The sequence below is a fragment of the Bufo gargarizans genome, chromosome 4 (genome assembly GCF_014858855.1).
Source record: "Bufo gargarizans isolate SCDJY-AF-19 chromosome 4, ASM1485885v1, whole genome shotgun sequence".
In the NCBI taxonomy this organism is placed as follows: Eukaryota; Metazoa; Chordata; class Amphibia; order Anura; family Bufonidae; genus Bufo; species Bufo gargarizans.
Window position 1 is genome coordinate 326,298,993 of NC_058083.1, and position 26,320 is coordinate 326,325,312.

Consider the following 26,320-nt stretch of genomic DNA (forward strand, 5'->3'; position numbering starts at 1 on the left):
CAAACAATAGTGTTCAGTCACGAAAGGAGGTTCTGCCTTGGTTCTAAAGATGGCTGCATTAGAGTTTGCAGGATAGTTCTCTTTTTTGTACTTGCATTTCCTGACATTATACAGTAGAGTAATGTCCATGGGTTGTGCCTACTATTTCAGCTTAGCCCCATTGACTTGAGTCACTGAGGATAAATGCCAGTCCCAGGGCAAGAATGCCACTACTTCTAGAAAATAAAGCAGATCTATTTCTCATACAAGTTGGAGCTTCACCAAACCATTACAAAATTCATTACCGGAGGGTTTACCCATCCCCTTCAGCTTCATTACCAGGCCTGATTTGATAGATTTTCTTCATTTTGCATCACCATATTAAGAGAGCCATAAGGCTAGTTTCATACTAGCGCTAAACCATTTCGGCAGGCTGTTCAAATCAACAACAATGAACTCTGGCACGCTGTTCCTCAACTAGATGATTTTTGAGACTGTTTAGTGCTAGTGTGAAGCTAACCTAATTTTATTATTTGGCCAAAAGTGTAGCAGCTATACGTTGCTTATATATTGTTTTGTTTGCAGCTTGAGTTGCACTTTTAAATGGTACAATTTTGGGTTACATATAGCTTTTATTCACTTGGGGAATGGAAAAAACAGCAATTTCATCATTATTTTTTGTGGCATAACTTTATTATGCAAGTAACTACAATTTCAGTAATACATTATATATGTGTATTTTTTTACCTCTTTAGAATATAAAAATATTTTTTATTTTTAGGTCTTACTAGGCGATCTATTGATGAATTATATAATGATTTTGCTATGCTCAGTATTAGGGATCGACCGATTATCGGTTTTACCGATATTATCGGCCGATATTGAGGATTTTGACTGTTATCGGTATCGGCATTTATTTTGCCGATATTCCGATAACGTATTGGGAACACAGATCGCGCTGCTGACAGCGCTCTCCGTGTTCCCTCTGCAGCATAGGGGAGAAGGGAGCAGTGTCTCCCTCCCCCCTGTGCTGCTGCTGCCGCTGCCACCAATGGGAGGACAGGGGACAAGAGGAGCTATGGCCACTGCGCCACCAATGAAGATAAGTCTCTCATTAATTCATATACAGGTCAGGAGGCGGGAGCTGGCTGCAGAATGACATAGCCGGCTCCCGACCTCTATGAGCAATAGCTGCGATCTACGGTAGTTAACCCCTCAGGTGCCGCGGATCGCAGCTAATTCTCATGGAGGTCGGGAACCGGCTATGTGATTCTGCAGCCAGCTCCCGCCTCCTGTATATGAATGAATGAGAGATTTCTCTTCATTGGTGGGGCAGTGCGCCCCCCCGCCCCCCAGTATTAATCATTGGTGGCGCAGTGCGCCCGCGGTTCCCCACCCCCACCCCAGTATTAACAACATTGGTGGCGCAGTGCGCCCCCCCCCCCCCCCAGTATTAATCATTGGTGGCAGTGGCCACAGGATCCCCTCTCCCCTGCTCCTCCGATCGGAGCCCCAGCAGTGTAAGCCTGGGGCTCTGATCGGTTACCATGGCAGCCAAGACGCTACTGAAGCCCTGGCTGCCATAGTAAGCTCCATGCTGCTGTGTGCACAGAGCAGCAGGGACAGCGTGAGCTCCTATTCACCCTGATAGAGCTCTATCAGGGTAAATAGGACAAGGGTTCTAGTCCCTAAGGGGGCTAAAAGTTAGTAAAATAAAATAAAAAAACACACCAAAATATTAAGTATAAATGAAAAAGAAAGATTTACAAAAAAAAATATAATACACATTAGCAATAAACATTCATTTTCAGCAGGAATTTTATTTTATTTTTTTCAAAAATGAAAATTCACATAATATCGGTATAAATTATCGGCTATCGGCCTAAAAGTTCGCAAATTATCGGTATCGGACCTAAAAAATCGGTCGATCCCTATTCAGTATACCAAGTCATTGCTGCCTGTCAATAATATAGCTGTGGTTGGCGTAAAGGCTTATTTTAGGCCTCTGGCTGCCATTGCAACCCATGATCGCAATACAGCGTGCCAATGGGGTAACAGATGAGGGACCCTCCCTTTGTCTAACTACATAGATGCCACAGTCAGCACTAACCATCAAATCTAGGAGGCTTCTGTTTTCCCATGCACCTAGAAATTCCAAGTAACAGCATACTTATTTGACCATCATTAGCAATGATTCAAGATACCCCTATTAACAATTTCAATACCCTTTTTTTCGGGCAATGAACTTTTCATACTGAAAAATGTAACAATGAAGGCCCATAGATTTCAGGAGCCCCTTCTCATAAACACACATGTAAGTCTATTTAACACGCACTATGGCTCTTCATAAAGTAGTCCGTCACTGCTTTGCTATCAACCACACCTCATTGTGTCGATTTAGAAGCTTAAACGGGCTGTCATAGCCAGCAGTGTAGAAATTGTTCTCATCAAACGCCTTTCCATCTCGTTTTAGACATTCTGATAGCTTCAACATTTGTTCTTGGTTTTTTGCTCCATTCGTAAACCCTCCAAAAGATCTATAAGGAAAAAAAGGCATGCACATATATTATGCTGCATTTGGTGCTATGCTAGGATTCTAAGCATGGAGAAGGAACAACGTACCTATCCCTTTCATCTTCAGTAATCACAATATAGCACAATACATATGGAATAATGCTACTCATAATGATATTATACTGTAAATTGTAAGAATATGAGAAGCTATTGATGCAATTTTGTTCTGTGATCATGTTCAGTGGTCACAGTTCTTTCTAATGTAAGTTCAAGCAGAAGGTTAACTATTCCTTAAAATAAATGCATCCATAGAGATTCCTTTTGAGTATGAAAGAGGAGCTTCATTTGAATGTGATTTGACTGAACACAAACTATGAAAATGATTTTCTTTGCAGCAGAACAAGCCATCAATAGGACACGAATAGAAGCTCAGTGCAGCACCCATCTCAGCAATGTCCTCTAGCTCAGTCATTTCAATGTAATGGAGATGAAATGCTATACCCGAAACAGCCACGTTGTTATGGCGGCAAGGTGGGCACAGCCGCTTCCTTGTTCACCCACTCCATGATTTCACACCTCCGGTGGTCTGGCCCTGCTGTAGTCCCACTCTCACTGCCTGGCTGGCCTGGCTGCTGGAGTAACACTGTTCTTTCTCCTTGCAAGCTGAGGCCTCTCATTGCACGTAGAATGTGCTCTCTCTGGCTCTTAGTAAAAATGCACCATTAGGATGTTTGCCTATACCGTGTACCAACTGACTTCTGGATTTGACCCTTGACTGCCTCATTTGATCTCTACCTGATCTTTGTACTGACTAGACCTGAACACCCTGACCTCAGACCTGACGCAACACTGGGAGCGTCAGGTCCTGCAGCTTCCAGTAAGTAGTGAGTGTCCCCACGCATGCAAGTAGATGAAGGTGAACTCCTGTCTAAACGAAGGTTAATAACAGTCTTATTTTTTGACAGCTGCTATTGACTGTCCGGTAAAACAAAACAAAAACTGCAACGTGAAGAGTACCATAGACTTTGAGTGGTTCTGAAAAAATGGCCATACTTAAATGTCACAAGACCATTTTTCACATTCATGTGAAAGTAATCTTATAGTTTATGGGCGCTGTATTGGTACAAGTGTCGATTTTCTCAAATAAAATTAACATTACAAAAATTTAAAACTACTAATTGATGAGTTACTAATCCAATAAGACTATGCCACAAGTAAATCTCCATTGTATTATAATACAGGACAAAAAAACACTTTTTACCGGACATAAACTGTTGTTTCAGGTCTTTCTGTAACAAATACATTGCTCTCAGAAGGTGTGGGTGGATCATCCTGGTTCTCTGGAGGAATGTAAAATGAAATGGTAATGGTGGATTCACAGGTTGGGCCCGCGCCAGGTTCTACATAGGTGGTCACTGGAGCTGTCATCTCAACTTTTACTTCTGCAAAAAACAAGGTGCGCAAAGACAGATTTTAAAATCACAGCAAAGAAAGTGGCATACAGACATGTTCAATTGATATGGCAAACTGTATATACTGTTCAGTCATCTGCAGTTTCATTTAAAATTTAGTATGACTACTGATACATCCAAACCAAAATATCTAGCAGTGAGCTATCCTTTCACTATGGAACCAAGGCTGCATCAAGCGGGAGTTAGGTTCACATCTGCTTACATACATACGCTTGATGCAGCCTTGGTCCTATAATGAAAGGATAGCTCACTGCTAGATATTTTCAATTTTTCTCTACCATTATAGAAATAGAAAACCTAAAATATCAGCAGTGCCGGAACCATTATATGACAGACAGCAAGGCAGTATACTGGGTGCTAAACAGTCAGAAATCTGTGTGATACATTTTATACTGATGTATAGCAGCAAACTATTAAGAAAGCATTGGGCTTGTGCCGAAGTACCTATCTCACAGAGGATTGGCCTGACTCAATACCATGCAGCAAAGTCTAAGGTATGGGAAATAGTGCATAGCCTAAGAAAAACAACAAACAAGACTGTGCTTTCTTCACGATAGAAAACAAATGATTAAAAACACAGTCTATGGTTAAAATAAAATACAACTTAGAATTAAAGGATAACTGTCACATTTAGACCCTAATTTCAATTTTCATATATGTAGTTACTAATAACATGATATTCCAGAATCAGTTACTATTAGACTGACTTACCCCAGATTTAATAAGATTCAGCCCTTAGCAACCAGTCTGCATAAAACTGCAATTTCACTATTCAGTTAAGATGGCCGCCACTGCCCTCACCCTGAGGCTAATCCTGCCTGCCCTCACTAGCCAGTAACAATAGCCCCCCGAAAGTGTCAGTAACCAGAGCCCTCCCCCCTAAAGGGTTAATCTTCTGCAGCACAAAGGGGTCCTCTTACCACATGTTGCTTTCATTAATACACTGAGCAGACGGCAGATCTCCCTTCCCTGTTGTGAGCTGCTTCAACTCTGCATTGTCCCAGTCTGCTGAGTGAGGGAGCGTCTGCCAAGCGCAGGGACAGGGAGAAGTGCACACAGTGCACTGTTATCAGCTGCTGGGGAGGACCTGACTTTAATCATTTACTTACAGTCCCTGGCTGTCTGTAATCTGATCTTGCACGCTGCGTGCTTCTGTATCCTCCGTCCTTCAACACATAGACGGACCATGCCTAGCAACCCTATTTTAAGCACAGGTAGAAGTAGGTAGTACAGGGAACAAAAATGTGGAATTAAGGGGTAATTCAATACACAGTGAAAAGTTGAAATAGGGCCACCAAGGTGATATTAATCACCACAATCCAATAATCCCCCCCCAAAAAAATATACGATAGTTATCCTTTAAAGAGGACCTGTCACCACAAAATGCAGTGCAATCTGCAGGCAGCATGTTATAGAGCTGGAGAAGCGAAGCAGATTGATGTATCGTTTTGTGGGAAAAGATTCAGTAAAGACTGTAATTTATAAGGGGAAGTTATCTTGGCAATACTTACTTTTCTCATTGTTTCCTTGAATATAGTTGAAAAGACGCATGAAGCCCGTGCTGATGGCACTGTCCCAGTCTTTCACAGACGTTACCTTAGTGTTTACCCACTTTGCAGGTTCATACTGTCGTATTTCATAATCTGTAGACTACAGAAAAATGTGGTTATAATGAATAATGGTGTTCTATTAATAAACAGCAGATTTCATACATAATGATCAGAAGTTGCTTATTAGATCAGTAGTATGTAAGTGGTGTAAACATTATACACCCTTCCTTTATGATAAAAGACATGCCTCATCATAAATTAACTGCATCTTCTGACAGTCTATGCACCTGGGGTCTGAAATATAGGTAATATAAGGGCTTTTTCACACAAGCGGATCCTGTGCGTGGAATCTACTGCGTGAAAGAGTGCCAAGCCCCGTTCCGGACAGCAGAGACATGGAACAGTAACATAATTGGTAATGCTCTGTGCCTCTCTGTGACCTTTTTACTACAAAATCACAGTGACAACTTTATCTCACTGTGATTTGTAGTAAAAAGATCACAGAGAGGCAAAGAGCATTATCAAGCATGTTAATGCTCTGTGTCTCTGCTGTCCGGAACGGGGCTTGGCACTCTTTCACGCAGCAGATTACCTGCACAGTATCCGCTTGTGTGAAAGAGCCCTAAATCTCCCCCTTTATGTTTTCACTTTGTGTCTGCTCATTTGTGGTTTGCTTAATTAGCACTGGGCACTAAGAAATCGACAAAAATTCAGATTCGTCTGGCAGACAAATTTTTGGAAAATTTGTAACAAATCCAATTTGTTTTAAATTGATTTGCTCATCTCTAATGCATATTTTTTGGTGCATTATACCCGTGTTATTAAACGTGCTGTATATTACTGCAAGATACTGTTCAGTGTTATAGCAAAAGCATTTTACTGCAATAACACCATTATTATACTCAAATTATTGAACACATTGTACATTAGTGCTTGATACTGTAAAAAAAAGCAATACTGCAATAATGCCACTTTGTTATGGGACACACTGTATACTACTGCAAGACACCATTGTACCAGCATTACAGCAAACACATTTACTGCAAAATTGTTACCATTGTGAATTTTCAATACCAGTGTGCAGTGTGTTTAAATATATTTAAATTACATAATAACACTTGCCTTTTTTTCCTAGTACTGTTTAATAATCTGTGTACCAAACCTGTTAGTTTTCATTTATAGGCCTCAAAATAAGGTACATGGAAGAGTAGCAAAAGAAAAACCCAGGCCTTGTCATCCAATATTCAGAATGTGGGTAGTAGTGCAAACAGCATTAGCAGCACCAGCCTTCTGGCCAGTAGTAGTAGTGGTGAGCCATAGTTCTTCCTGGCTTCCAAGTGGTGCAACATTATTATTGAGGAAAAATCGGATGAGTATGTAGCTTTTTTCTCCCATCAGACATCATGCTTTATAGCCAGGGGTCACAGCATTCCTCCTGCTACTTCTCCTTGCAACCCAAGAGAAGCCTTTCAGTTTCATCTTCTCTGTTTTCGCTGCCCCTCCTAGTGAGCCAGCTTCTTTTTCCCTAAGAAGAGGCAACAAAACCCTATGCACTACAGAACTACAAGTCTTCCTGTTGATGACTTGTATGAGAAGCATCAGCATTAGGATTTCCATGAGAAGGAGGTTCCGGTGGAGGCAGGGGACCCCATACATAGCTTTGTTGGTAAGTGGCGGTAGTAGTGCCACTTGTAACCATGGTGGTAGCAGTAGGGAAAAAGGTAGTAACAGTGGCACAGAGCAAATACAGAGCAGGGAATTAGGAAGTGGGTCAAGAAACCAACAATGACATATTGCAATCTGATAAAAGTGGCAGGGAGAGTGAGGACTATGAAGATGTTTGTGTGTTGGACAGGACTGGGGAGCCAAATCAGGTTGCTGAGGAGGAGTAGACATCAGAGGAGAAAGGTGATGGCGGGGAAGGGTGATGACGGCGGCAATAAAGAGCGGAGGCAACATTCATCCAAAGCCTTCCAAATAACTGGCAGGGCCAAATCCACTTCTATTTTGGTCAATTTTGGAACGGGTGAGGACACTGATACTGTGGGTTGCGGTGCAAAGCGTGCCAGACCTAAGGCAAGTTTGGCTGCTGCTAGTTCTGTGGAAGTATCTCTCAAATGGCTTTTTTTTCTCCACAAGGCTGGCACACAAAACCATAGCCTTGTGCAAGATCAGCAGGATTAAAATAAACCATGGGCGTTCAAACACAAATATATGTACCAGTGCTCTATTGCAGCACATGAAGTGGCATTACCGGATCCGACATGAAAACAGAACTGGCCAGCATTCTGAATGGGAACAAGTCTGTCCTCCTCCTGGTTTTCTTTTTAGCAGCCAGGCCACATTCCCAAACAGTACAGTGTCCTCATTATTATAAACTGCTCCTGCTCCTCCTCCTTGTCCTCTGCTCCCTCATGAAATATGCATAATGAATGTGTGGCCATGGAACAGGCAGGAGTCCATAAAAAAATGTCTCATCATTATGGAAATGACGCTCAGTTCCACGACTTAACCAAAATGTTATTCTGCTGTATACTATTCGTACTTCTGCCCAGCTGTCAAATATATATATATTTTTTCAACTTGTTTACAATTGCCTTGTTTTCTAAATGACCTTTCCCTGGCACATACTGTACCCTGTTCCATGACTCCATGGACTTCTGGTGAGGCAGACTGGAACAGTAGTTTGAACTGGCCCAGTTTGCTTTCTTTATACTGTCCAGCCTCCAGTATCACCTCAGAGAAGCTTTTCAGCACTGCAGGTGGCATCATCACTCCCAACCGAAAAAAGTTATCCTCTGCCAGTGTACAAAACATCACTTTTGTCAAAATGAATCAGGCATGGATCCATGGGGATTTTCACATACCTCAGGCTGAGGCAAATGAATTAATCTGCCATTGCTGACAGTAGCTATTAATCGCCGGCCCCATTATGCCACTGCCTACCATCATGTTTCATATCATATGGCTGCTACTTCCTGTTGCTAAACCCCCTACTGCCACTTCCATTACCACTACTGCTACTACCATTACCCCTACACAGCCGCCACTACTACTACTCTACTAGACCAACAAAACCACACACATGAACTGCATTGACTGTTCCATGCTGTGCTGCTACTGTTGCAGCTACTTTTGCTGCCACATAAAAGGGGTTGTCCAGGACTTTTTTTTTAATGTCCCTACGCCTGTACACTGGTCCCTGCACCGACGGGGCCGCATGCACCTTTTCAATCACTGGCCTCAGTGATACATGACGCCGCAGTGACATGGTGCTCAGGGACACGTCACCATTGAGGCCAGTCAAAGTTTTAAAAGGATATGACACCTACAACATTAGGGATCAGCAACCTTCAGCACTCTAGCTGTTCTGAAGCTACAACTCCCAGCATGCACATTTTCTTGACTGTTCTTGCAACTCTCATAGAAGTGAAAGGAAGATACTGGGAGTTGTAGTTTCAGAACAGCTGGAGTCCCAGAGGTTGCAATAATATAGTAACTGCACCGGGTCCACATTTGCCTATATCAGAAGAAAAATGTCTTCTCTATCATTGCAAAAAACAAACAAAAAAAAACAACTGAATACAATATTACACGTTTACTTTGACTTACACGCACACAGCACAGAGGTGCATTTTAATATAGGCACACACACACGGCAGGGGGAAGGAACTGCTAACTGGTGGAGGAGGGAGGATGAGTGGTGCACCCATTCAGTGTGTAAAGGACCTTTCTCCAAAGCACCACACAAACCAATCTGTGCCTCCCTTACTATCTGAATGGTCATTGGTCAGTGAAACAACCAATGAGCACTTCTGTCAATCTCAGGAAGGAAGTGCTCATTGGTAAAGGGGTGGCCCCTTCCCCGGTGCTACGATTCCTCAGTGCTTCTGTGTGATTTAATTGCAATTGCTGAGATTAGGACAAGTGCGCCTCTATGGCGCCAGATATTAAACTGCCTGCACAGGGCCCTTGTGCCTCTCATAAATAGTGATTATATCTGCCAGAAGCACAGTTGGAGCTGAGATTGCTCCACACAGAACACAGAGAGAGAAGGAAGCCTTATAAATTAAAGGGTAACTGTCATGTTTTCGTGAGAAGTTTTTTTTAGCATATGTTACTGCTGCAGCAGCATTATGCATGAAGCAATCTTTAGTTTCTTCACATACCACGGTTTGCCTTGAGTTTTTCCATTAGTTACGGCTGTTTAAACATTTACATTATGAGGACCTTCTCAATGTGGCTCCTCTGCCAGTTCTCAGAGGCCAAAACTGCTTTCCCTCACTTCCCATATACACTTGCTGTAGCCAGCAGCTCCCTGCAAGCCAATCAGATTGGATTACTCAGAGACACGCCTCCTCACTCTGAAGCCTAATGCAGGCTGCATGCCTGCACGTGTGAAGGACCGCCCCTCTGTCTTCCTGTCTTCTTAGCCAGAGACAGACAAGCCATAGCAACTGTCTTTTAAGGGAGCAGTGGAAAGGGACAGAGGACATTAATAAAAACTGTTATTATAAAGTAATTACAGATTTTTTGGCAATCGTTGACAGACTAACTCAGGTATACATGCCTAGCTCTAATAAACTAGCAAATAAAATAAAAAAAATGACAGTTACCCTTTAAACTTAGCAGCGCTGTGAGGGACATTTTTTCCATTTTCCAGTCCCTAACAACTTGCTGTCATGTGGTGCCCTAAGCGGTCGCCTATCCCCGCTTTCCCTTTCTTCTAGCTTAATAGGCTGTGCTACGAAATGTGCAGGAGAAACAGGTGGGTAAGTACATAATGATCTTTTATTTTAAACCCGGTGCCATGGGAAAAAAAAAATTGTGAACTTCAACAACCTCTTTAGAAAAACAGAAGAATAATGGACTATACCGTAGTTTCAATTGCTGTCCAATTAGCCATTTGAATTCCAGATGAAAATAAAACTTGTTTCACAGTCTTCAGCATTGTTCACTGTAAAAAGAACAGGAATGTGATATCACTAACATCACCCAACCTACCACAGTCTATAGGACAATGGAAAATAAACAGGAGTATTCAGTGAAATCATTCTCTTACCAAATAGTAGGAAGGTGTCTCTGTCCTGAGTGATCTGAACATAGGCAGATAAATAACAGTGTCAGGTAATGCAGCATTGTAATTCAACAGTACAAACATTTGTACCAAATGTATTCATATAGACCAAGCATAACACGAACTACACACATACACGCAATTATCTTCACACGCAAGTCAGAATTTTATGCTAACTTCATTCTGCAGAATTCATACATCCCTTATCTCAAATGAGGGAAGCCACATACAGACCTCTGCTTAGTCTCTGCAGTTGCTGAGAGCTGGTTCCTCTGGTTTTATACTGGAGGCTGCCGGGTGGGGCCAGTGCGCCGAGTGTGTTACATGAGCTCTTTGTGTTGGTCTGGTTAAGTAAGATGTGGTTTTGTAACAGATATGACTTCAGGCGTGTCCCACTCTACACGCTGGTGGGCGTTACACGCATAACACATTTTTTGGGCTAGAAGTGCTGGTTGCCTACACCATTCTATGACGTCTCTTTGTCATTTAGGATTTATAAGGCAGCACTGGTACATACTGTATATATTAACTCTTTCAGCCCCAGGCGATTTCCATTTTTGCATTTTCATTTTGAACTCCCTGCCTTCCCATGGTCATAACTTTTTTATTTTTCTGTTCACACAGCAGTATGAGGGTTTGCTCCCTTCTGTAAGAGTCCATTTATTATTATAGCCACTGATGGAAGAACAATGTTAGTTACGAAACGTGTTTGACTTGTAGCAAACTAGGGGGAAACATACTGTACACAGTATCCTCCTAACAGCAACATTACCACTCAGACTAATTGTTACATTATAATCTGTCAGAGAACCGTGATATTGGCATCTAAAAGAGTGCACATGTACGAAGACAACGGTTCATACAAATCAAGGGGATGGCAAACCACAGGACACAGCAGGCCCAGCAAAGATGAAGGGGGTGAGATGTGTTATTGAGTGCAGTCAGGCTGCCAGTCATTTTACAGAGAATTACAACATGTAAGGATACAGTCAGCCTGCCTCAGTGAGGCTTCCAGACCCTCATTTGGACTTTGACAATGACGGTTTTCATTTTTTTAAGTTTATTTTAAAAAACGCATCAGTTCATCAGAGTTTTGTGCATAAAAGTGCACTTTCTGTGGATGGAGAGAATGTTTGACTTCTGATTGTTTTTCTTGTTAACCAAAGTTAAAATTGAAATATCTGGTAAAAGACAGTGTCAATGGATGGGGTAATGTAAGACAAAACACCTGTGTCATATTACCATAAAACACCAGCCATGTGCACCTTGTATCGCTGTGCTATAACGGCTCCGTGATCTGCATGTTGTGGACAAAGATTGGATATGTCCTGTCTTTTGGTGCATGGCCGCACTGACCCAGAAGCACACAAAAGCCACAAATCATTCACAGTCGCATGAATTGGCTCTTAATTTGAGCCCCAACAGAAGCATTTCTGTCTTTACTCTTAGGAGAAAAGAAGGCACCCACTAGGAGGGGTTAGTAAACATGCTGGGTGCAAAGAAAGATATTCCAGATAGTGTTCCTGTTGATTAATTGTACGGTAACTCCTATGTACAGAATTTGCACTGCTTGAGAAGGAGGTTTGAGCAGAGTAGAAGGACATTATGATAGAAATGCATAACTTTGTTGCTAGTGGTAGTTGTAGCATTTGTAGCCCTGAAGGCGGTGGTAGGGGCATTAGTATCAGTGGTGGTAGTAGCACTCAAGGCAAATATAGAGTTGGGAATCGTGAGGAAGGCAAGGAGCCACGATAAATTGCACTCTGAGAAAAATGGCAGGTTTGATCATAATCACGATAATGATTTTGTGCTGATGTCACTGCTGTTGTTGGAGGAGGGTTGAAAAAGAGCAAGCTTGAGTGATGGCAGCTTTGTGCCCATATGTCCCATGAGGGTATTTTTCACAACAATGCTGGACAACAAAATCATTGTGTGCATATTCTGTATACAGAGAACAAGATGTGACCATTTATGTACCAAGGTAGGAACTATGGCTCTCCTTCAACTCATGATTTGGCATCATAGGCTCATATGGGAAAATCAAACTTACCAGTAATGTGAGTAAGACTGTCCTTCTCCTCTTCGTTATTCTAATAACCAGGCCACATTGTCATCATTATCACTATCAACATCATTAGCTACTGCTCCTTTTACTCCTCCTCCACTCCATTGTCAGTAATCTACAATAGAATGTGTAAGCAGGAACAACAATTCCTGCACAGTAATCTGGTTATGTGCAAACTGAACTCCCACCTGGCCATGTTGCCTACACTGCTGTACCACTTAATGGATCGCACTGCCTTTATGTAACTCATAATATGCCTTAATGGAAGATACTTAGCCAATCTTATTTCTCAAAAATACTGTAGCTGTACCTGCCTCTCTTCAAAATTGTTGCTATGTGGCAAAGTGCACGCCACCATCAACAAATAGAGCAGCTGTTATAGCCAGGGTCTTTCAGAGCCTACTGGGTCAAAGTGTTGCACACTAGGGGTGATTATGCAGCACTGCCACAAGGCTAGGTACTACTGACACCTCCATGTTTGTGCAGGTCTGGTTCCCTCACCAGGTGCTTGTCCACTGCCTCCCAGTCTTCCTCAATGTACATTCCCCAATCCTAAACTGAACGAGGATTGGTTCCTCCTCCTTTGTTTCATATGTGTAAACTGAAGTGTTGCCATGGTGAGTTACAACTGTCACACTGCAGTTCAGTTACTATTGTGCATCAAACAGAACATTTCCTATTGGATATCTCCCTGCTAACTACAACTGGGAAACACAGTGAGAGACAATAGCAGGAACATCATGGTTGCCCTGCATTTGGGGAATAAAACACATGCTCCTTGCATGGTGCACACCATACATTTGATGGTGTAACATTTTTTAAAACGTATTGTGGCTTGCAAAATTATTGTGCACGTATTGTGTGCATTTTAGCCGTTCTTATGCTATTGCTTCGGGACTTGCAGAGACAGAACAGTCTGTCTTTGCCCTGCCTGAGCTGTGATATTGTAATTGCTGGAATTTCATTTGCATTAGCTGGAGCATCTGTATGAGTAGCACAAAGCAATCAATAATTACATCATGCACTAGACCACTACAGCATGGAGTATGTTTTATGTTGAGCTCAGACAGTTGCAGTTCAGTGACATGTGTCATGTACTTAGGCATTTTGAAAAGGTCACCAGATTTGAGTTGGGACAACAATAACATCAATGATGCTATTCATTTCCCTGATCTTAATGTTGGATCAAAGAATGCAACAAGGGATGGTAGAAAAAAAAATTCTTGATTGCTGACATCTGACTGTAGAAGACCTGCACCTGCAGGAAGAAGTGGAGGAGGATAAAGAGGAGTTAGTGTTAGAGTGCGACATGTAGTTTTCATAGGCACAGCTAGGAGATGAGGCTGATGCTCATTGCAGCCCACATGAGAATGATGACGAGAACACTGAACAATAATCACAGTGTCCTTGGCACAATGGCAAGCTGCATGCTTGGTTGTTTATGTGCTGACAACCATACTGTTTTTCCAGCAAATATCCTGTTTCATGACCCCATGGACAATAAACTTATCCTTTCTCTCTAATATTGTAATCACATATATCATCATTAAAGTTATAAATGTATAGTTTCATTCAATTCCAACAACTCCTTCTTGGTGTGCTTCTTGTCAATGAGTGTATTTACCTTATTTTTCAACATTCAAGTTTTCTGTCAACTGTTCCACTAAGTTTAGTGGCCTGCAGCAAGGGTACTTTAGAGTATGGACATGTGTGGACATTAGCCCTTATGCAAAGGCATCAACTCCCTACTTTATTGCACTTTGAAGGGTTAATGGACACCATGAGTTGTGCCTTTTTTTTTACATTCAAACTATTTTACATCGTTGAACAGTATTTTATAAGTTTATTGTAATATATCCTGCTCATTTTCTCTGTTATTATACTGTATCTGCACTGCAAAAAGGATTAATACACAGCTATCAAATACTGAGAGACTGCATTGAGAAGCTAATTTTCCACAGTTACTATATGACAGACACAGTAAACCTTTGACTGGTTAAACTCTGTCTAGAGTGTTGTTTAAAGCTGAAAACTGCTTAGCTATTCCCATTGACTCGTATTGAGGCTCAATACAAGTGTATGGCAGACTAAAATTACAACCGTGTGTGTTAGGCGGTGCTTCTCCACTCATCCCACTACAAAGTTCTAGTTCAGTTAGAAACTATAAAAAGGAGAGCAGCCAGAGCTCTTAGTTGTCTACAGACTGGGACTAGTGTTCAGTAGGAGAGTCTTCCAGATAGTGTGAATGACTAGAAGAAGACACTGAGACAGAGATTCTTTGCCACAGACCTTGGGTCTGCAGCCCTTTGGACCGGGAGCAAGCCAGCTTTCTGAGAGAGAAGATCAGCTAGCTTAGGCCTTTCCTCAGCATGGAAGCACACTGGTCTACTGCAAACCCTGACACTCTGGGATTCTTTCCCATTGAGGTGCACCATGCCTTACCATTCCCTCCTGCAGTATCAAAGGCTTGGGAAAAGAGGTGGGTTTTTAGCCTTATCTTAAAGCTGTCCACAGAGTTTGGGGTGTTTCCCTTAGAAGCATTGCTTCTAGCAAAAAATGGGGCACACAAACGATACTCAATGGAGCCTGTATGGCAGCACATAGTGACTGTACAGCTCCATACTGCACCATTGTACAGTCTCCATCAACATGATTCTACTGTATGCATAGGGTCTGGGTATGAATTAAAAGTAGAAAGGACATAAAGACCCTGGTGACCCACCTTTTCACTATAAGAGTACAATACCACACACTGAATTCATATATGAAAAAAGTTTAAATGGGTTTTGATTATGTAGTTGCTTATCCCATGTACCGTACATCTTCCCCATGATTGGTTTTATCTTGTAAACATATAACTTGTTTCCATCCTGTATGTAGCACTTCCTGTTGCTGTTCCCAATCAAACCCAAGATGTTCTTCTCCTTGCTCTGCCATAACTCCAGAACCGCACCTAACACCCATCTAGTTTATAGTTCCTCCCACCCAGTTACATATACAACTCCCTATCACTGCCAGAGGAACACTGCATGATCAACTATTCTTTTTATACAAAAGGAATTTGTTTGCTTTCCGCAACCTTATGTTCTTTCTGCAAAAGATAGCACATGTCCTATTCTTGGCCACAAATGAGGACCACAGACATATTGAAGTCAATGGGTCCACAAAACACAAGGACACACATGGGATGTCATCTGTATTTTGTGGATCCATGCTTATGGGCTGTGAATGCCCCATTAATATGTGTTAATGAAGTGTGTGGTTTTAATGGCCTAGTAGAGAAAGGTTAGGTGAGTCTCTAGCGCATTTTTTGCTAGTCTAGTTCAGTTAGTTTCCCAGGCTATTCTTTTTTTTCCCCATATTCCATTTTTACAATTGCTATCATTTGATTAGGAAAGATTTTAGAGAAAAGAGAAAAAACAAACCAAAGGGGCTTTGAAATGTGTCTAATCGCTTATGTGTAGCAACTATGGTTGGCAATATAAATGTAGCAACTGTGTTTGTAGTTTAGTGCATGGTTTAAAAACAATACTCCAGATTTATTAGATAGACAGGTTATACATGTAAACACGGAGGGCCTGATTAATTATAGACCAGCATTTTATGCTGACCTATAATTTCTCTGTGTGGTGCTGGAAGATGCTCATTATTTATGACAAAGCACACATCTCTTCTTAAATTAGACCCCTGGCTTGCATAGATTTCAGTCTTTTTTTTACCCTAGAAGACAGTCATAAAAGAAGATAAATGTGCTGGCATCACCTCCTTTTCTTATAAGTGGAGAGAGAGGTGGAGAAACCCCACTTTCCCAAAAATCTTTGCGCACAAGTGCGTTTAAAAAGTCGCAAACATGCAGTTTGCAACTTTTTACCACCAGAAAACTGGTATGGTGGGAGTCCTTAAATGTGTCAGAATTATCACAGTGGATCACGTTGTATGATAAGTCTGGTTCATCTAAAGACTGACTTTCTAGAAGTATAAGACAACTTTAGTTACATTACTTCAATTCAAATTGTGAAGACAGAAATGTTGGCACATTTTAAGCCACACCCTCTTTCCTGGGAAATTAAGCCCCTTTTCAGCTAAACCACGTCTTCCTGTCTAGCATGTCTGAACCCGAGACAAGCAAAGACAAAGACATGCCAGCGAGCTGGAAACTGGACCAGCAGGTAAGGGACCAGTGGCAGGTAATACCAATGGACCAAGTGCACTGGATTGACACGGGGCCAAACTCAGAGGACAGAGACTCAGTGAGCCCCGTTCTTCACAGAGCCCCTGATGGTGGGGATGAACTTAGCCGAGGGCTCACTGGTCGCACCTCCAGGATGGTCCCAGTGCACTTGGCCACTTACCTGCAGAGACTGACAGTGCAAGCACCAACAGTCCACACAAAACAAGGACTGGAACCCAGACACACGTACTGGAACCTGAATAACCACACAGTACACAGTATAGACTAGGCAAACTGGAACCAGCACACAAGCAGCTGCCTGGGTCCCATGCAGAATGGATGCATGGCGGTCACAGGCAGAGCTGCCTAAACAGGCAGACAAGCAGATGCCTGGAACCCATGCAGAACAGATGTATGGCGGTCAAAGGCAGAGCTGTCACACAGGCAAAAAATCTGATGCCGGGACCATATGCGGAACGACACATGGCGGTCTCAGGTAAAGCTGCACATATTAAAGATGTCCTCCCTCCGGAGAAACTAGGAGCCCTCTCACCGAAGGCGTAAAAAGGACTATATATATGCAGTGATATATGTATTTGTATATATGCATGTGGTCCGCTGCTGACATCCTCTATTGTATGCATTTTTTGCTGGGGATTGCCGCTAGCAACAGATCACATGCAGAGGAATTGCTCCTTCGGTTATAAATACGCTACAGTGTTTGGGGTTTTTGAGCATTTTCTTCCATTTAGAGATTTTTCGTAGACAGGACTAGCAGATGCCAGTTCCTCATGTGGAGTTAGTCCATGGGTGAACAGACAGAACTGCACACAAAGCACAGACAGGCAAAAGTCTGGACCCCATGCAAAACAACATATGGTGGTCACAGGCAGAGCAGCACAGACAGGCAAATGTCTGGGCCCCATGCAGGATGATACATGGCGGTCATAGACCAGACACATAACCAGACAAGGTGACCTAGATGTCTTACTATATGGCCACACAACAAAGGCAGATGGAATAACCCAGGTCAGGTGCATAGCTCCTGCACCCAGCAAGGCTGGAGACAGACTGACCCCCAGTTCCACGGCTAACAGGATAATATAGCACCTAGTGACCACACCCAGACCACAACATTAACCCCACACAAACCAGGAGACAGGTAGGGGAAAGAAAGGAAGAGACAGAACACACACAGGTTGCCACCACTACACATCGCCCCTGGCAACCAGCCTACACGCAGGGCCGGTGCAAGGATTTTTGCCAAAACAAGCAAAGCTACATTTTGGCGCCCCCCCCTCACAGCTCATCTGGCCCTGGTCCCATCTGCAGCAGCTGGCTTCTCCTCTGTGTGGTCCTGGTATCTTCTCTCTGCTTCAGACAATCGCTGGTTTAAGGACCGTATTTTTCGCCCTCTAAGACGCACTGGCTCATAAGACACACCTAGGATTTAGAGGAGGATAATAAGAAAAAATATTTTCCATTGCACCTCAGGTCAGACCAGCAATCAGACCCCCAATGTTAATCAGACCTCAGATCAGCCCCCCAATGCCTCAGATCAGCCCCCCATGTCAGCCATCAGCCCCCATCCATCATGCCCCCATGTCAGTCACCATGCCCCATGTCAGCCGCCATGCCCCCATGTCAGCCGCCATGCCCCCATGTCAGCCAGCATGACCCCATGTCAGCCAGCATGCCCCCATGTCAGCCATTATGCCCCCATGTCAGCCACCATGCCCCCATGTCAGCCATCAGCCCCCCATGTCAGCCATCAGCCCCCCATGTCGGCCATAATCCCTCCATGTCAGCCATCATGCCGCCCCATGTCAGCCATCAGCACAAATAAAATAAAAACTTACCTCTCCTGCTCCTGGATGCCATGGCTCCTCAACACCAGCTTCCTGGTTCCTCTCTTCTGGTTCTCTGCTGTCAGCTGTGAAGGCTGCGTACATTGAGGTCACATGGTTCTCAGCACTGCACAGCAGACAGCCGAGCGGAGGACCAGGAAGCGGTGAGTACAGATCCTTCACCGCTTCATTAGTGTTTGCCTCATAAGACCCAGGGGCAAAAAATACAGGGTACTTAAAAAAAAAAAAAAAAAAAAAAAAAGTTTCATTTTTCCGCCCCCCCCTCCCCGTCTCTCCGCTTGGTCTGCCTTATTAAAGCACCGGCCCTGCCTATACGGAATCCACTGAAGCCAGTACACCAGATCACAAATGTGAGCAAAAAGGCAACTCAGATGTGGCTTTTATGCCAAAATGTGACGAAATACCACGTGGAACTCTTTCTACATTTAAAAATTAACCTTTAATAAATTCTCATTAAAATATAAATGACAAAAAAAAGCTCAAAAACAACCCAAAACTCCACAAATCAATTGTTTATCAACAATAAACTTGACCTTGCTACACAGATATTTCTTATTAAAGCATGAGACGGCAAGTCTTCCCGGAGGGACCTGTTAGTGTCCTTCTTACTTACAGTTTGTAGACTCATTCACATTTCATAGACTAATTCATTCCAAGATGGAACCTTGACCATATGTAATATTTAGGACGAGAGGCTTGTATAGTTTTCATTTTAAAGCAAAGGATAAATGTGTATACTTCTCCATAGGGAGGGACCAAAAGGCATGCCTGTCCCTATAAAGTCCCTCACCTACCCCTGCCTACAGGCAGAGCACCCGTCCCGATAGGGGCGACCCCATATCTCGGTGGCTAAACCCTCTCTGATCTCTATTGAAGCCCTATCTGCCTATGGTCCCATATGGACAAAAAATTATAAAATGTGACAGAAAACTGTCTAAAATTCATAAAAAGACTTAGATAAGTCTAAAAAGAGAAAATGCTTATGTGGGAAGTAAATGCCCCTTCTTAAATATGTCCCAGGCCTTAAGATAATGGTCCTGAAATAGGGCCAACTGTCACTTATCAATAATCAAAGCGTCCCTCTTCAGCTACGTCCCATAAATCAAAAAAGAGTGAAAAAATGCTAACGGACGTACAGTACAGACCAAAAGTTTGGACACACCTTCTCATTCAAAGAGTTTTCTTTATTTTCATGACTATGAAAATTGTAGATTCACACTGAAGGCATCAAAATTATGAGTTAACACATGTGGGATTATATACATGACAAAAAAGTGTGAAACAACTGAAAATATGTCATATTCTAGGTTCTTCAAAGTAGACACCTTTTGCTTTGATTACTGCTTTGCACACTCTTGGCATTCTCTTGATGAGCTTCAAGAGGTAGTCACCTGAAATGGTCTTCCAACAGTCTTAAAGGAGTTCCCAGAGATGCTTAGCACTTGTTGGCCCTTTTGCCTTCACTCTGCGGTCCAGCTCACCCCAAACCATCTCGACTGGGTTCAGGTCCGGTGACTGTGGAGGCCAGGTCATCTAGCGCAGCACCCCAGCACTCTACTTCATGGTCAAATAGTCCTTACACAGCCTGGAGGTGTGTTTGGGGTCATTGTCCTGTTGAAAAATAAATGATGGTCCAACTAAACGCAAACCGGATGGAATAGCATGCTGCTGCAAGATCCTGTGGTAGCCATGCTGGTTCAGTATGCCTTCAATTTTGAATAAATCCCCAACAGTGTCACCAGCAAAGCACCCCCACACAATCACACCTCCTCCTCCATGCTTCACGGTGGGAACCAGGCATGTAGAGTCCATCTGTTCACCTTTTCTGCATCGCACAAAGACACGGTGGTTGGAACCAAAGATCTCAAATTTGGACTCATCAGACCAAAGCACAGATTTCCACTGGTCTAATGTCCATTCCTTGTGTTCTTTAGCCCAAACAAGTCTCTTCTGCTTGTTGCCTGTCCTTAGCAGTGGTTTCCTAGCAGATATTCTACCATGAAGGCCTGATTCACACGGTCTCCTCTTAACAGTTGTTCTAGAGATGTGTCTGCTGCTAGAACTCTGTGTGGCATTGACCTGGTCTCTAATCTGAGCTGCTGTTAACCTGCAATTTCTGAGGCTGATGACTCGGATGAACTTATCCTCCGCAGCAGAGGTGACTCTTGGTCTTCCTTACCTGGGGCGGTCCGCATGTGAGCCAGTTTCTTTGTAGCGCTTGATGGTTTTTGTGACTGCACTTGGGGACACTTTCAAAGTTTTCCCAATTTTTCGGACTGACTGACCTTCATTTCTTAAAGTAATGATGGCCACTCGTTTTTCTTTACTTTGTTCTTGCCATAATACAAATTCTAACAGTCTATTCAGTAGGACTATCAGCTGTGTATCCACCTGACTTCTCCACAACGCAACTCATGGTCCCAACCCCATTTATAAGGCAAGAAATCCCACTTATTAAACCTGACAGGGCACACCTGGGAAGTGAAAACCATTTCAGGTGACTACCTCTTGAAGTTCATCAAGAGAATGCCAAGAGTGTGCAAAACAGTAATCAAAGCAAAAGGTGGCTACTTTGAAGAACCTAGAATATGACATATTTTCAGTTGTTTCAAACTTTTTTGTTATGTATATAATTCCACATGTGTTAATTCATAGTTTTGATGCCTTCAGTGTGAATCTACAATTTTCATAGTCATGAAAATAAAGAAAACTCTTTGAATGAGAAGGTGTGTCCAAACTTTTGGTCTGTACTGTATATCCAATACTATTCCAGTAGAAATCTTCTAGATGCTTTACTTAAAGATGACACTGTTAAAGATAATCCAAACAGACTCAAGCCCTCAGATCGGGACCCTCCAGGAAACCTGGGCTCAGATGTGGGCACATGTACAGTCCTGATCAAAAGTTTAAGACCACTTGAAAAATGGCAAAAAATCATATTTTACATTGTTGGATCTGAACAAGGTTCCAGGTAGAGCATCAACATGCAACAAGAAGAAATGAGAGTGAGATAAAACATTTTTTGGGCATTCAATTAATTGAAAATAACGATTAAACTGAAACAGGCTGTTTTTCAGCTGATCAAAAGTTTAGGACCACTCGTCCAAAAAAATACTAAACCCCCCCAAAACAGAAATCCAACTTCCAAACAAGAACTCAGTAATGAGTAGCTCCGCCGTTATTGTTTATCACTTCAAAAAAAAACACTATAGCACTATATTAGCTAAATTGCAGTCTATATGTGTATTTTCCGAATATTCGCTATATTGCTATAACTTCGATTTTTAGAATATTATGAATATTCTAAAAAGCAAAGTTATAGCAATATAGCGAATATTCGTAAAATACACATATAGACTGTAATTTAGCTAATATAGTGCCATAATTTTTTTTTTGTCTCTTCTGAACTTCAGATTTGGAAAAAATTTACTGTATAAAAAAAAACACTATAGCACTATATTAGCTAAATTGCAGTCTATATGTGTATTTTACGAATATTCGCTATATTGCTATATATTCTTGTTTTAGAATATGACGAATATTCTAAAAAAACGAAGTTATAGCAATATAGCAAATATATTCGTTATTTAGAATATTCGTCTTTTTTTTTTTCAATCTGTACTGTTATTCCACTTTGGCATACTCCTCCCCGACAAGCGTCCCCCGTCACCATGGGAACGCCTGTGGGTTAGAATATACCATCGGATCTGAGTTTTCACGATCTCAGGTAAAACTGTGATCCGATGGCATTTTCTAACCCACAGGCATTCCCATGGTGACTGAGACGCTTGTCGGGAGGAGTATGCGAACAACTGTACAGATTGGAAAAAAAGGCGAATATTCTAAATAATGAATATATTCCCTATATTGCTATATATTTGTTTTTTACAATATTCGTCATTTTTTTCCCATATGAAAACATGATTCCTTCCTGCTTAAGTTGCTTGTGGGCCAATGATTCATTGACCCACAAGAAAGAAGCAGGGAGAAATCATGTTTTCAGATGTTAAAAAATGACGAATATTCGATATAGCGAATATATAGCACTATATTCTAAATATTCACGAATTAGCGAAGTTGCAATATTCGCGATTAATATTCGCTATTCGAATATTCGCGCTCAACACTAATCTCCGGTCATGTGACCCCGCAACTCATGTATGGCCATGTTATGTTATTCCAGATGGCGCTCAAGGCACTACACATTAAGATAGCCTAGTAGCATCCGAACCTCCTACCCATAAGTGCCTAATAGATAAAAGGGGCAACAGTAGCTACTATTCCCACCTCTACACACACATATATACAGGGAGTGCAGAATTATTAGGCAAATGAGTATTTTGACCACATCATCCTCTTTATGCATGTTGTCTTACTCCAAGCTGTATAGGCTCGAAAGCCTACTACCAATTAAGCATATTAGGTGATGTGCATCTCTGTAATGAGAAGGGGTGTGGTCTAATGACATCAACACCCTATATCAGGTTTTGCATAATTATTAGGCAACTTCCTTTCCTTTGGCAAAATGGGTCAAAAGAAGGACTTGACAGGCTCAGAAAAGTAAAAAATAGTGAGATATCTTGCAGAGGGATGCAGCACTCTTAAAATTGCAAAGCTTCTGAAGCGTGATCATCGAACAATCAAGCGTTTCATTCAAAATAGTCAACAGGGTCGCAAGAAGCGTGTGGAAAAACCAAGGCGCAAAATAACTGCCCATGAACTGAGAAAAGTCAAGCCTGCAGCTGCCAAGATGCCACTTGCCACCAGTTTGGCCATATTTCAGAGCTGCAACATCACTGGAGTGCCCAAAAGCACAAGGTGTACAATACTCAGAGACATGGCCAAGGTAAGAAAGGCTGAAAGACGACCACCACTGAACAAGACACACAAGCTGAAACGTCAAGACTGGGCCAAGAAATATCTCAAGACTGATTTTTCTAAGGTTTTATGGACTGATGAAATGAGAGTGAGTCTTGATGGGCCAGATGGATGGGCCCGTGGCTGGATTGGTAAAGGGCAGAGAGCTCCAGTCCGACTCAGACGCCAGCAAGGTGGAGGTGGAGTACTGGTTTGGGCTGGTATCATCAAAGATGAGCTTGTGGGGCCTTTTCGGGTTGAGGATGGAGTCAAGCTCAACTCCCAGTCCTACTGCCAGTTTCTGGAAGACACCTTCTTCAAGCAGTGGTACAGGAAGAAGTCTGCATGATTTTCATGCAGGACAATGCTCCATCACACGCGTCCAAGTACTCCACAGCGTGGCTGGCAAGAAAGGGTATAAAAGAAGAAAAACTAATGACATGGCCTCCTTGTTCACCTGATCTGAACCCCATTGAGAACCTGTGGTCCATCATCAAATGTGAGATTTACAAGGAGGGAAAACAGTACACCTCTCTGAACAGTGTCTGGGAGGCTGTGGTTGCTGCTGCATGCAATGTTGATGGTGAACAGATCAAAACACTGACAGAATCCATGGATGGCAGGCTTTAGAGTGTCCTTGCAAAGAAAGGTGGCTATATTGGTCACTGATTTGTTTTTGTTTTGTTTTTGAATGTCAGAAATGTATATTTGTGAATGTTGAGATGTTATATTGGTTTCACTGGTAAAAATAAATAATTGGGGGCGTGTCCTGACTATGGCGGAGTGAACACGCATCGCCGAGAGCTCCTGTCCTGAGAGGGCCTTAGCAAGCATTTTTAGCTCACCAGCACCTGCCATTCCAGGCTCCGATGGTTCGGACGAGAAGGGGATCCTCTGCCGGTTCCGTTAATACCCCCACGGACGTGAGGCATAAGAACATCCAGCAGTTCTTCGCTCCCGAAGGCCAGAAGGTAACGGGCCGCGACTTGGGCGCTTCGGATCTCCCGCAAGCTGCGAGTGAATTGAACGCAGCTGCACCCCCATATAAGCCCTTACAGACTCTGAGACAAGCGGAGAAGTCTGGGGTAACTCACCGCGACATGAACCAGCCCCACTCACCCGCTGTAAATCAGAAGAGGGACTCGCCTTCTCCGGCCCGCGCTGTGTATGGCGGAGACGGCGGGTTGGCGCCATCTTGCCAGGCCCCACGAGATTCCGAGTCGCCGGTTCAGGCCGCACAGACTCCACAGAAACTGACCTTATCCCAGGCTATCCCTCCGGTGGACTCAGAGGAGCCACCCTGGGACTGGAGAGCCCATGTCAGACAACTGCCGACCAGGCAAGAGATGGAACAGTTTATTGCACGCCTTGAAACCTCCTATAAGCAGGAACTTCATACCCTGTCCACCAATATACAAATGGTGGAGGAGAGGGTGGACGATATATCCTCCCATCAGGCTGAAATGTCATCCTGACTGGACGTGCTGGAAGATAAAGGGGTGCAGCGAGATCAACATATCAGCCAGCTCTATCGTCTACATGAGGATGTGGAAAATTGTAGTAGGCGCAACAATATCAGGCTGCGGGGCCTCCCTGAAGCTATCCCTTCTGTTGATCTTATTCACACTGTACAAGAATTGTTCAAGAAGATCCTGAATAGGCCGGTTTCGGATGACCTAGAAATTGACAGGGCGCACAGGACACTCGGCCCCCCAAACCCGGATCCTGCTAGACCCAGAGATGTGATATGTCGCCTACATTATTACTCCATCAAAGAAGAGATCATGCGTAAGGCGCGCAACACCGCCACAATCGAGTTCAGGGGAGCTCATATCTCTCTTTTGCAGGACTTGGCTCGCTCCACATTGCAACAAAGGAGAGCTCTTCGTCCCTTGCTGGAATGCCTCCGTGAAAGGGACATCCCCTATATGTGGGGCTATCCGTTCCAGCTGGTGGGGGGGCAAGCGCTATGAACTGCGCGATCCGTCTGAGTTAGCTGACTTCTTAGCAGCGCTGGGTCTCCCTGATATTGAACTTCCTGACTGGTCCATTACCCCCTCGATCCCATCGAGATTCTCGGTTTGGAAGGCTGCCTCTCCAGGACGGAACAGAGGGATGGATGACAGGAGACAGCCTCTCTGATTGTGTCTCTTAGCTAAGATTCGAAGAGTAGAATGTGCCCCTTTGCGCAGTTTCCCCATGGGGCCTCTTATGGTTTATGTCCAGCTCCCAAGTGCCCGACTTTTCTATATGTCTTAGGGTCGGGGTCCTCTTTTTCCGGGATGAAGTAACCCATCTCACTAGGCATCCCTTCCCCACAGCTTGATCTATGGCTACCGGGTTTCCTGTTTGTTCGTTGGGAGTGGGTGCATTTTTACAGAGCTGCTCTCCCCCTTCTCTACCCGCCATCTATTTGAGGCGTGCAGAAGTACAAAGCTGGTCAAATATACTCTCAGGCAGGTCTCTACACCTGCTGTTGGAAGACAGTTCCCTGTTTAACGTTTATTCGTTACTTACCTCATTTCCGAGGTTTTTTGATACCTTAGGGTGTCCCCCCTGTCTGGGATTGTGTCTATCGTCTTTTCCCTTTTTCTTCTTGTGGCCTTGTGTTGTCTGATCACATTTCCCCTCCCATTATTTTGTGAATCGTTGTGTCCTTGTGTGATTCTCTGTTGTGTGGTTTTACCGTTGTGTGTTTTCCCCTCCCCCGTTCCTGTCACCTATCCTGTTAGGGTTTCCCTGTAATTTGGTCATGGCGCCTCCGACC

At 43.2% G+C, this 26,320-nt stretch overlaps 1 protein-coding gene across 1 annotated transcript; it reads right to left on the reverse strand.

The window, feature by feature from the left end:
- Positions 1-1,825: 1,825 nt before the first annotated feature.
- HEBP2 (heme binding protein 2) lies at positions 1,826-10,945 on the reverse strand. The gene is made up of 6 exons (XM_044290553.1): positions 10,827-10,945; positions 10,578-10,611; positions 10,392-10,472; positions 5,477-5,615; positions 3,755-3,935; positions 1,826-2,516 (listed from the first exon to the last, which is right to left on the reverse strand). Exons 3-6 carry the CDS (start codon positions 10,464-10,466, stop codon positions 2,339-2,341), a joined length of 573 nt encoding a protein of 190 aa, XP_044146488.1. The 5' UTR covers positions 10,467-10,472; positions 10,578-10,611; positions 10,827-10,945; the 3' UTR covers positions 1,826-2,338.
- Positions 10,946-26,320: the final 15,375 nt, after the last annotated feature.